This window comes from Protopterus annectens, chromosome 11.part0 (assembly GCF_019279795.1).
Source record: "Protopterus annectens isolate FY-2018-M chromosome 11.part0, PAN1.0, whole genome shotgun sequence".
In the NCBI taxonomy this organism is placed as follows: domain Eukaryota; kingdom Metazoa; phylum Chordata; order Ceratodontiformes; family Protopteridae; genus Protopterus; species Protopterus annectens.
Window position 1 is genome coordinate 98951478 of NC_056745.1, and position 13713 is coordinate 98965190.

The 13713-nt window shown below is 40.6% G+C and overlaps 1 protein-coding gene across 1 annotated transcript in view; it reads left to right on the forward strand.

Annotated features, from left to right (window-relative positions):
- The first annotated feature begins 5648 nt into the window (after window positions 1–5648).
- LOC122814910 (uncharacterized protein PB18E9.04c-like) overlaps window positions 5649–13713 on the forward strand; it is a 48052-nt gene continuing 39987 nt past the window's right edge. The window contains exon 1 of the mRNA XM_044087175.1: window positions 5649–6597. Coding sequence (XP_043943110.1) covers window positions 5649–6597 — 949 coding nt within the window. The remainder of the gene's footprint in view (window positions 6598–13713) is intronic.

Below are 13713 nucleotides of genomic sequence, written 5' to 3' on the forward strand. Positions count from 1 at the left end.
GTCACCCACATCATCTGCTGTTAGCCAACATGGCTGTGCCCAATCATGCTCCCATAGTGTCAGTACTTCCACTGCTCAATCAGTGGGTGAGCTGTCCACCCTGAAGCAGGCCATGGGGTCATTGTCCTGGCTGTACTCATGAGGGGAGCACATCCAGCAGACATCAGTCTCATTTGGGTAGCAGCATTGCATCTGACCGTGGACATGGACATGCCAGTACAACTCATGGCAGAGCCAGTTCTTGTGGTCGCAGATGACAATGATGAACTGCCACTTCTACCATGCACAGCTCACAGCTGTTTGACATACCAAGATATAGAGCTAGCACACAGCTTGGCTGTATTCATGCAGACACTCACACACCAATTTCACCTGAAGGACTCATACAGACATACAGACACACACACACACACACACACACACACACACACACACACACACACACACACACACACACACACAACCATTATATGCTTCAAACAGGCAGCTTTAAACTCATTTTGTCTCACTGGCTATTTGTTGCTTTATCCAAATGTCTGCCTGCTTCTCTTTCTTTCTCACACACACTCACCGACCTTTTGTGTCAGCCTAAGCCTCTTGCCCCCTCCCAACGTCGTGTGCCATATCTCTGTTTTGCATCTTTTGGATTCAGGGATACATAAGCTTTGCATCTGATACTCAGGATGCATAGCTGACTTAGTGCATAGTATATCTGTATTTGTGATGTTGAACTAGTAATTGTATCTTTGACTTATATTGGTCCTAGAAAGTTACAGTTGATAGCATCAACATTTTCCAGCTTTATTGTGAATGATCTTGTAAGGATTATGAAGTCTGAAACTGCAATGTGCATCATTACTTTCTAACTTCTCTCTTTAATGATTTTCCAGTACAAATGTATAGTGCTAAACTGAGATCATGCAGTGACCATCACTACTTTTAAGAGGTATGACTTGTGAATCTTTGATGCCTGCGGCCTACTACTTAATAATGGACACATATAAGTCAAACAAGTCTCTGCTGTCACATATTAAGGTCACGTCTGTACAAATCTTCCACCTTTTACTTGCTTGCACTAACAAGTAACAAAATGCAAGGATATGCCAGTCATTCATATTACTGCACAATATACTCCAGATTCAACATTTACCCTGTAAATCCAGCAGTTGCAACAGTTTTAGTTCAGGGCTGACTCTGTCTGATGCAAGCAGTACACAGCCAATACATGGGTAGGTAAAGGTTGTAAGCATTTCCTGGCATTAATGTTACTATATCTATTTGAGTAGGAGGAAGGTTTTAGGCCCTGAGCTGGTGAGTGAGTGTGCTATATATTGTGTCTTAGCCAATGCGAGGGCGTATTGAGCATGCCTACATCTGCCTACACCCACAGCAGCTGCTGGTTCCCCCCTGACTTCTCACCTGCATGTGGCTGTGCTGATCTTCACGTTGGTGGTGCAGTGTGAGCTCCTTCCCCTTGTTGATCCCGCTGAAGCTGTTTTCTCAGGATGATGTTGTGTAGTATGACACATACTGTGAATATTTCAGTACATGTATGTGGGGTGTACTGCAGGGCTCCCCAGATGCATCTAGACATTGGAACCATGACTTCAGCAACCCAAACACACTGGTTTAAGTTTCTGCCTCATTATGGTGTTCTTCAGTGGGTGTGTGTGTGCATTTCTGATGGTCGTCATCAGCCAGAGTTTCAGTGCATAACCTGCATCCCCCAGTAAATGACCCTGTGGCATATCCCACCTAGTGAACATCTGATACATTTGGAAGGTGTGCCAGATATGTGAGTCATGGTAACTGCCAGGGTTGCTAGCACACACATTCAAGATGATTCCCTTGGCGTTACACACAACTTGGCAGTTAATAGAGTGAAAGCCCTTTTTATTAATGTAGAGCCTTCTGTTCCCTGGGTGGTACCTTAATTTCTACATGTGTGCAATCTATGGCACCCAGTACTTCAGGGTAGTGTGCTACAGGGTAGAACTCCTGCATATTTCTGGCCCTATCCTCAGGAGTGCAGGGAAAATGTATATGTTTACTAGCATGTTGGAGCATAGCATTCAAGAATTGAAAGAAGATCCTGGATGCGCATGCCTGTGACAACCCCAGCATTTCCCCTGCTGGTCTCTGAAAGGTACCTGTAGCTAAGATTCTAAGTACTATACATGCCATTGTCTCCACTGGGATGGATTCCCCTTGGTTTGCCCTGGCTCTAAGTTGAGGATGACAGAGAATGCAGAGTTTCTGTAGTGTGCCTATCTCCACCCTGTAGCATTCTACAATTTCCACATCATGTAGATTGTGATAAGTTACCCGGGGTCTGAAAACTCTTCTCCTTTTTGTCCTTGGTCTGTTAGCAGCATCAGCAGCATAGACTTCAGCCTGTTGCACATACACATGAATTAAAGCAACAGCAGCCCCTAACATTGTTTCTGTTTAGACTCTTTTCCATGGTTGTATTACAGTTGATTTTGGAATTCACAGGAAAAAACAGCACTGAGTCTACACAGTTGCTTTATAGCTTGTTGAATAGCTCCTCCATCTTGGATTGGTAGATTAGCATACAATTCAGCTGCTTATGCTATAATTTTCATGCCACAGTGTTTGCTTTCTTTGCACAGTTGCACACACCATGTAGAGCCACTTACAAATCCAAAACGGTGCACTACTATGTAGGCCTTATTGAATCTGACTGTTTAAGTATGATACTGTAGATGAAAGTCACTGGCATTTGCATTGTCAAAATATGGAAAATTAAACTTTCTGTCCTTTTTACATGGTTTATGAGCAACAGCCACATCTCCCAGTGGACATGGTCCAGTTCATTACTTCCTGCATGGTTCCAAAGATTACTTGTTGAGTGCTCAGCAATAAGGCAGCACCTGGTGCCATTAGTTTCATTTTAGTGTGACTCCATGTGATTCATACTTTTGTGAAACATAGACAGAAATGTCCATATTGAAGGAGAAAAGCATGAGGTGGCTTTGCATCGACAAAAAGACCTGGACTAGAATAATTGTAATCACATGACACATATTCTTTTAGGCTGACACCCTAATTAAGTGATATTTTATATTTACAGAACTCAGGGAAAACAGTATACACATGACTTGTAATTTACTTTGTTGTAATTGGGAACTTGTGAATGAAGAAGAGCCTGATTTCCTTTTACACCACTACCCCTGCCCTCATTACGCCATTACCCCTACCCTCATTACACCATTACCCCTACAGTCACAGTGTAGTGCCAACACTATAGAAACTGGTATAAGTAGGGAGTAAAAAAGGACAGTTGCACTTTTTTCATTGTTATACCTACACTGTCATACTGATGCTATATGCCATTGGTAGAGTTTAGGTGTGCAGTGCAGATATTACACTTTGGAAGAGAGTGAGAGATTTATTTTCTTTGTTTGTGTATAAATAGTAATTTCTTAACTGGAATTTCATTTCATGGAGCCTGAGAAATCTGCCTACACCATGGAAAATACCACACTAATAAATAAAAGGCTCAGTAACGATTTGTAAAGAAGCTTCACTGATGCTGTATAGTCCCTGGCACTTTGTGACACCATAGGTCTAGATCAGGGTGTGGAAGAGGGTAACCTTGTTAAAGGCAGGATTCAATATCGGCATTACTGTGGAGTAACAGTGACACAATGCAATGAGCAACTACCATTTCAGTGCTGCAAAGAAGAGCTTCAGAAAAGTAAAACATTCGAAACGTGACATGTACGTGCACAGGACCACCTCATGGACTGACCAGAGCAATGTATCAGGTTTGCCTTAGCAGCTGGCCAGCAGAGTAAATGCAAAGTATGTTTTTTGAGGAGGGCACGTTTTACTGACATGAGATCAAGCTAAAAAAAAAAAAAGACAGCAACCAATAACGTTTGTTCCATTAGTACGGAAATGCATTGATTGTTGGCACTGAAATGACAGGACAGTGCCTGCAAAATAAATTATTCCCTATATGGCATCTGTCATGTTGAGGATGACAGTATGAATCCAGCTACCACCCAGACTGTGTGCAGCATCAGGTAAATGGTAATTAGAATCCCACCAGTGCTCACCAAATACATGAAGGATTGTCAGTGAAAAGTGTTCATAGACACACACACACACACACACACACACACACACACACACACACACACACACACACACACATACACACACACACACACACACACACACACACACACACACACACATACACACACACACACACACACACACACACACACACACACACACACTAGTGTCTATGAATAATTGTACAATTCCAAACTCCATCCTCAACCTGCCCTCATTAGTTCATGCCACCACGCAAAATAAATCTGCATATAACACCACAGACATTGTACCACCCAGAGTATTAGGAATCACATACAAAGCAAAGGTGAATGAATTACAAAGTACTATATACTAAGAGCACAGTAGAGACTTAGGACAAAAGTGCCAGGTTACCTTACTCTTAAAATTCCACTGAGTTGATCGATCTTTTGAAGGCAGATATCAGATATCTCAGATAGCAATAATATATCTAGTTTTAGTATAGGTACATTTATGCATTTCAAATAAAGCATACAGTAGCAAACTTATTGGAAACTGTGTTTATTTAAGGTTAGATGAACACTCTAGTATACAAATATGCAGATATGAATGCATAAAACCCACAAAGAAATAAACATAAATAGTTTAAGGACAGCTAGTACACAGACACATTCTGTTACACCAGAACCCAAAGCTTGGAGAAGAGTGTCAAAGCCGCTGTAAGGGTCAGCTAGACTGGGTTGAATGGCATGGTATTCCATCCATCCTATTCCAAGAAAAGGAAGAAGGGCGGTTATGGGATTTTCACACTGTTTACATGACCTCCGATGGACGCTACAGGACCTACACAATGACCTCTGATGGAGACTACAGGACCTACACATGCAGCCTCTGTCTTAGGGTCAGCGAGTGGTTGGATGCCTCTCCACATATCCTTCTCTGAAAGGCAGTTAACTGGCTTCTGCAATATGTTGCCTCATGGCCATAGATCACTCTTTCCTCATGTAGAACTCATTCTATGGCCTTAACTTTGAACGCTCAGTCACTAAGCACTGCCTCTGAGAAGTCAGGAGACACACTCAGCAAAGGGTCATATCCAAGAGAACCAGTAAAAAACAACAGATATCTCAGGACTGAGCAGAGGGGAAGGCCAGGAAATAAACTGAAGCAGATAGGGAATATGAGAAAAAAAAAGAAATATGTAGAGTAAAGCAGACAAGTGTTGTTATACAGAATCTTTCTGACATTTAGTGTAGCCATAAAATGACTCAGTGTAAAGAACTGCTTTTTTTTACACTGCATACAATCCCTATCTTCTTACAAGGGAAGCTGAGGTGCCTGTTAGTAAAGATGTTTCTTTATCCATTCAGAATGATGCCCCACTGATACTAACCACTGTCTATATCAGGGTTTTCCTAATTCTTGGCACTGTCCCTCTCACCAAAACCCTTTGTGCCCTTCTAGTTAGCCATGCAACTCCCCAGTTTTCTGTATTATTCCTGTGTGGCTCCAACTCAAATGTCTTGCTGACATCCAAGTAAACCATGTCTGCTTGTAGCCCCCTGATACCTACATCAGGTATGACTGACCCCAGTAGCCCTCTGCTACCTACATCAGGTGTGACTGACACCAGTAACCCTCTGCTATCGAGATCAGGTGTGACTGACCCCAGTAGCCCTCTGCTACCTACATCAGGTGTGACTGACACTGGTAGCCCTCTGCTACCTACATCAGGTATGACTGACACCCGTAGCCATCTGCTACCTACATCAGGTGTGACTGACACCAGTAGCCTTCTGCTACCTGCATCAGGTGTGACTGACACCCATAGCCCTCTGCTACCTACATCAGGTATGACTGACACCAGTAGCCCTCTGCTACCTACATCAGGTATGACTGACCCCAGTAGCCCTCTGCTACCTAGATCAAGTGTGACTGACACCTGTAGCCCTCTGCTACCTAGATCAGGTGTGACTGACACCAGTAACCCTCTGCTATCGAGATCAGGTGTGACTGACCCCAGTAGCCCTCTGCTACCTACATCAGGTGTGACTGACACTGGTAGCCCTCTGCTACCTACATCAGGTATGACTGACACCCGTAGCCATCTGCTACCTACATCAGGTGTGACTGACACCAGTAGCCTTCTGCTACCTGCATCAGGTGTGACTGACACCCATAGCCCTCTGCTACCTACATCAGGTATGACTGACACCAGTAGCCCTCTGCTACCTACATCAGGTGTGACTGACACTAGTAGCCCTCTGCTACCTAGATCAAGTGTGACTGACACCTGTAGCCCTCTGCTACCTAGATCAGGTGTAACTGACATTAGTAGCCCTCTGCTTCCTACATCAGGTGTGACTGAACCCAGTAGCCCTCTGCTACCTAGATCAGGTGTGACTGACACCCGTAGCCTTTTGCTACCTACATCAGGTGTGACTGACACTGGTAGCCTTCTGCTACCTACATCAGATACGAGTGACAATGGTGGCCCTCTGCTATCTTTATCAGGTGTAACTGACAGAGGTAGTCCTCTGTTACCTAGATCAGACATGACTGACACTGCTAGCCTTCTGCTCCCTAAGTCAGGCATGACTGACATCTTCTTGAATTTACAGACTATACAGACATGCTATATGTTTGTCACTGTAGGTTATTTATAGTTTCTCTGCACTGGCTATACAAGTTAATGTACATTGCGTGGCCCTTTCATGGTTAACAATGATGGTAAATTTAGGTTAGCATATCCTATTAGGTACAGTATGGATGTAAATCAAACTAAAGATGCAATTAGAAAATTTTTGAAGGTAATTCAGACCTAATTAAAAGTTTTAGGAAAGAAACCAGTGTTTGCATAAGCTGCGGTGGTACAGCGTTAGCGTTGTTGCCTCACAGCAAGATGTTCTCCTGTTCGATTCTCGAATAGAATGCCTTCTGTGTGGAGTCTGCATGTCCTCCCTACAGTCAAGTGGCTTCCAAAAGACATGCGTGAATGGGCGTGCCTTCGCTGAAGGTTGGGCATCGAGCTGGCAACTTGGCACCATAAAAATCTGCTGCCAATCATTAGCATACCGGAGCTCTGCTGTGGCGACCCCTAACCGGGAGAAGCCGAAAAGACAAAGAAACCAGTGTTTATATATAAAAAGGGTGAATATGTAAAGAAAAATTTAGAATAGAATTGTAATAAGAAACTTCCTAGTAGAACAGAAAAGAATGGAATGTCCAGATACGGTTATTGTAAAGCATGGAGATGTATTAATATTGGAAATAATTTGAACATTGATTCATAAGAAAGGATTATTGGATGTACGGAATGATATAATTGTAAATCGGAAACAATTCTTTACTTAAGCACCTGTATAACCTGCAATGTGTTTTATGTCAGGAAAATTATTAGAAAACTTTCTAGTAGGACAAAAGAACATATGAATTCTATTAAAAGCAAAGATATGAATAACACTCTTTATAATCACACTTTAGTCTGTGACAGCTTTAAGGGAATTAGTTATTTATTTATATTAGATGAAGTAAAGGATTGCATCAGAGGGGGTGATATAAATAGTTTGTTTAAGAGGATAGATAATGTGGCAGGTTAGGTTAAATGCCACATCTCAGCCCAGGGTTGAATGACATGCTAAATATCAAATGCTTGTTGAAGTTAAAGGAAATATGAAGACTGACTGGTAAATGATTTATTTGGGGGGGGGGGGGGCTTTTGGAGTTATTTTGACTGTTTTTCACCATCGTTTCTTGTTCTGAAGAAGTCTGAATGTTAAAGAAGAAAGTGTTAATCTTTCCAGTAATGCATGTCCTGTGAGGAGTGTCTAAGTTAACTTACTTACTTCTCGAGTGTCTAAGTTAACTTACTTACTTCTTGACTGTCTAAGTTAACTTACTTACTTCTCGAGTGTCTAAATTAACTTACTTGTTTCTCAAGTGTCTAAGTTAACTTTACTTCTCGAATGTCTAAGTTAACTTACTTACTTCTCGAGTGTCTAAGTTAACTTACTTCTCGAGTGTCTAAGTTAAGTTACTTACTTCTCGAGTGTCTGTTAACTTACTTATTTTTCGAGTGTCTAAATTAACTTACTTCTCGAATGTCTAAGTTAACTTACTTACTTCTCGAGTGTCTAAGTTAACTTACTTCTCGAGTGTCTAAGTTAACTTACTTCTCGAGTGTCTAAGTTAAGTTACTTACTTCTCGAGCGTCTGTTAACTTACTTATTTCTCGAGTGTCTAAGTTAACTTACGTCTCGAGTGTCTAAGTTAACTTACTTACTTCTCAAGTGTCTAAGTTAACTTACTTACTTCTTGAGTGTCTAAGTTAACTTACTTACTTCTCCTTGTGTCCACAACTTGATTTTTGGCTCCATCTGTAGCACATTATATACAAGAACTGAGGATATACCATCAGTTTTGGCATTGATTAGAAAATAAAACATGTGCAAGTGCAGTGTGGTACTGTAACAAACACGGTCTGTACAAGACATGTAACAGTAATTGTGGTTTGCATGCTAATTTGACAAGACTGTACACTGATTGCTCTAAGTAAGAAAATATAACTATATTCAATATTTACAAATGATGTAGGCAGCTGAGAGGTACAACATAGAGGGGAGTTTTAGAAAGGAAAAAAATAAAAAAATAATAGCTGAGAGTATATGAAAATGTTGGTGTATCAATATGCAATGGGATAAGAAGGGGTGTTAAAGGATAGCAGAGGGGAAGGGTATTAATTTGATAAGGAAAATTTGAAAGAAGAAATATGAGGATTTCTCATCTGTTTATTCTGTTATGACACTGCGCCAACTACCCTGTTAGGAACCAAGGGACCTCCTCTCCATCACTTTTGTCTATGGTCTTCTTTTCAATAACTGCCCAAACCTCAATACCATAGGTGTGAACAGGATGTTGAATCACTGGTAAACTGAGTTCTTTGTCCTATGGCTTAAATTCTCCCTTGACCACACCAGTACTGCCATTACTTCCTCTGTCTGCTGGCCGTCTTCACTGTGTCCCCTCTACCTTGGCATATGAACAGAAACTTAACATTTTTAAACTCCTTTATTTGATGTAGCTGGCCCTCCTTCACATGCAGACAGTAGTCTAGTCTTCCCCCAAAGGGAATCATGACCTCTGATCAGAAGGTGCCAATTTTCAAATCCAGCTACTTCACACACAACAAGCAAACATTCCAGATATCACAGTTACTTGAAGCTAAGAGGGCATTATCATCTGTGGATAATAAAGATGTAAGCCTTACATTATGATACTGGATCCTTCCATCCCCTTATTATTTGCATGGTAGAGCTTGCATATCAAAGTAATAAAACTGGTACCAGAAGAACCAGAAGCTCCAGAAGAACAATACAAATGTGGACTAATAAAAAAGACCCAATTAAGTTTGAGTAATGTGATATCAGATAAAAATGAACTCTAAATATCAAATAGATTTAATAATCAAAGTCTAATTATGTTAGAGGCTGTAGTCTACATTTACAACCTCTATGATGCTAGCATAATAAGGAGCCTGAAATTCATTTGGAAGTAAATATTTGACAGTCTCGGTGATCAAATGTAAATAGTACATTACTGGGAAAATATCTTAAGTATGTCACAAGAGTCTACATAATCATACACTGATGATTACCCTAAACTTACATACTTATAAGGTTCATGGGGATGATAAATTAAATGTACATGTTCACCTATCCATGTAAAAGAGAAACTGGTGCAAAACCTCTCCACACCACAAATGATACCACCAATTATCGTAAATGTGATGGGATAATAAAGTGAAATTCCATCTTCATCCATTACTTCAAAAGAGAAACTGGCACAAACCTTCTCCCACCACAGATGATAACACAGAGTCGTGCAAAGCAGGCGAGTCTCAATGGGCATGTAGAATGATCTCAGTAATAAATATGCTCATATAATAATACAAACAAATTCAGAGCTTTTTAATTACTATATCTCACTAATTGAATGAGGTATCCAACAAAGAAAAAGCTACTCTGCAGAAAAATGCAGCCACTAGAACACAAATTTAATGTATCACACATACTACAATTCCCTCATACCTGCAAACATGAACAATGTCAGGTTTAGATAATAGTGTCTAACTGTGACCATCCAAAGGTTCAGAATTTGGTGTGCTTACTGTTAAAAGAATACAAAACATCTGATCTTGTCTCTGTGGTACAAAACAATGGAGCCTTTACTGTGACCCCAGGTGACCATGGTTTGATTAGTGGCATTAACACTACAGGATCTAGGCAGGGATCTAGAGAAGTGAAGGGGAATCGCCTGCTCATCTCTTCTCTGGGCTGAGAGGGGCTGATGTACAACTGAGGTAACACCAGATAGTGTCATCTCCCTGAAGAAGTCAGGAGAGACTGCTATTTATGCTCAGAGGGACTGGCAGAGAGGCTGCAGAAATACCTCATGCAGAAGTAAAGGGGAATTCTCCATGGACAGTCCATTGCACACCCCTCCCAGTGCCTCATCAAGTGATTGTAGCTAGGGTCCAGGAGAAAGGAGAATGAATGGATTGACTGCCCTGGGGCAACAAGAGCACACGTGTGCACGCACAGATAAGGTAGAAATCATCTGCTACCTAAAATAAAAATCCACAGCACAGCTGAATACAAGTAACACTAAATGTTGTATTATACGGGGCAGTAAGAATGTATCTCCAAAACAAGCATAGCTGTTAGCTAAAAAAAGCCAAATGCAGTGACCTGTGGTATTACCAGTACCACCAAATTTTAACTTCAACAACTCTTGATGGCAAAAATATCTGAACTGCCAAATCCCAAATCCAGATTGCAGAGAATGTAAATGCGAGTGTAATAATTATACAGCTTTTATATATGCTAAAAATACATTAACAGGCAGACAACGGAGCAGTGCAAAGTAGTATTTAACAATGTCCATATAGGAATATAAGCAGTCAGTTAATGATAGTATATTGTAAGTGTCTGCATTAAACAGGCAAGATAATGTTCAAATGCTGAAGCAAATAACCAGCACAAACATCTGTGCACATGCAAATTGTGTAAATATGACATTAAGCAATTTTCATATAATAGTGAAAACAAATTTGTGAAAAAGTATTCCAAGTGATTTGTGGATGCCTAATTAGAAAAAAACATGGGTAAATATTTGAAAACAAAGTAGGATTGTATAATCTTTAATGCATTGCACACCTAAAAAAAAAGTACATTCCAAATATCACACAATACTCAAAAAAATCTTTTTTTGCAAGGGGCAGTCCTCCTTGCACCCTTAGGTGACAGGCCACAGACACCAAAAGTAAAAACACAACATCTGCAATACAAAGGAACCCAGTGATCTCTCTGTAGTGAAATTCTGAGACTTTATAAATACTTAAGCAACAACCCATGCCTGGGTGTGGGTAATGCTGGATTTACCCATGGTTGGTGTGGTTTGATAATGAGGGCGAAGCCCGTGTGGCCAAACAAAGACAACCGTGGGTAAATCCAGCATTACCCATACTCAGAAGTGGGTTATTGCTATTATACAATGACATTATTTAAGAAAAAATACTTACTTTTCTTAAATAATGGCATTGTATAATGCCTCCAATTTGCCCTTCCGCAGCTGTCTGGTATTCTGTGGCAGTTCTGATGTACTGTGCATGCTTATACTTACGCAGTACATCAGAGTTGTGTGTGGAAGCAATGGAGAAAGCAAGATATCCATTGCTTTTTACAAAGTGTCTCGCTATGTTAAAGGAGTTTAACATAGCGAGACAGTTTTAAAAAAAGCAACGGAGAAGGGAAGATCTCCGTTACTTTTTTTAAAGCTGTCTCACTATGTTGAACTCCTTTAACATAGCGAGACAGTTTCTAAATAGCAACGGAGATCTTGCGCTCTCCATTGCTGTAAAAAAAAAAAGACTTGTACTAATGGAAAAAGTCCGGGTGACTGGACCTTTTTCCATTAGTATAAGTCTGATTGACAACATGCACGTGGGTCTATATTAGAACATCAAAGTTTCAAAACTTCGAATGTTCTAATATCGACCCCTATTCAGCAAAAGCTGAAAATATTGAAGCAACAGAAAACCAATTTTTTTCCTAGGGAAAGAATTCGGTTGTCCATTTCTGTTGCTTCAGTATTTTCAGCGCTGTGGTGGAAAGTTACGGGTCGGGTTCAGGTAAGTGTGCTATTGAGTGCGGGTTAGGTTAGTTAGGGTTAGGGTGCGGGTTAGGTATGTGTGCGATTGTGTAGACATGAGGGTTAGGGTGGGTTAGGTGAGTTAGGGTTAGGGCGCGGGTCAGGTAAGTGTGTGATTGTGTGGACGTGAGGGTTAGGGCGGGGTAGGTGAGTTAGGGTTAGGGCGTGGGTGAGGTGAGTGAGCGATAGTGACGGACCTTAGGGTTAGGGTTTGGGTTAAGGTAAGTGGATAGTTAGTGGTGTGTGTATAGTTTAGTGTTGGGTTAGGTGTAAGATTTTAGGTGTATGTGTGTGGACTGCTGTTTGTTTGGTGTGCTTGTGTTGTGCGTATGTGTTTGGGAACAGTGAATTTTTTCCCTAGGAAAAAATTTGCTGTTCTGTATGTTCGATGTTTTCAGCTTTTGCTGAATAGGAGTCAATATTAGAACATTCGAAGTTCTGAAACTTCGACTTTCTAATATAGACCCCGTGCACACTGACCAATCAGCATGCACATTTTGGAATATTAATGGGGGGTCGTTGTATAATATACAGTAAACTGTAGCTTTCCTTGCTATATAGTCATCTGATTATGCCAAGAAGACCTAAACAATAAGGAAAGATACATGTGTCAGAACATTGTCAGGTCATAAAAATGGCAGAATATGTTGGACATCCAAAGAATTTTGATGCTACCATGGAAACCTAGGTAAATTGTAATGATGGAATAGTGTGTTAGGAAACTACTGACATTCCAAATGACAAATCAGTTATAATGTTGTTAAATGTAATGGGGCAGCAATATGTAAAGTGTTCTCAGCAGATTGCAGAGACTTGAGAACCATTTGATTCTAAATTAATCGGTAAAAGCAGCATGTTTAAGTTTCCATGAGGCAAGCCAAATGAGATTTAAAGCATTCTTTATTATAGACAGATCTGTGTATATTGGCAAATAGTGTCAATAAGAAAATGGGTAGCAGATGCATTACAACTGTTTCACAAGCTAGCTCAGTAACACCCAGGATCCCTCAAGCTACAATCCAGCAATATATAGACCAAGAAGTGCCAGTTGTACAAGTTGTTTTCAGAAGAGACTGGAGCACAAGCGATAAAATTGCCAACACCTACTGGATAATGAAAAACCAAAGGAGTTCCAGAAAAATATTTACTTTTGTTATATTGGCTATTCTAAAGTCTTTGTCAGTGTGAACCATAATAGACTATGGCAAGTTCTTAGAGCAATGAGGATAAGGGATCACATTACTTACCCTCTGAGCAGTCTGCATGCAGAACAAGAACAGTTAGAACCAAATGCATATTAAAACAGGTTTGCGACTGAGACTGGAGTGAAATAGAGTTATGATCAGATAGATGTCTGATCGTATCAATGTTGTTATATATTTGAGACATGGACGTCAAGAAATTCACCTCAAGTGTGTGTGAAGAAGTGCAGGTACT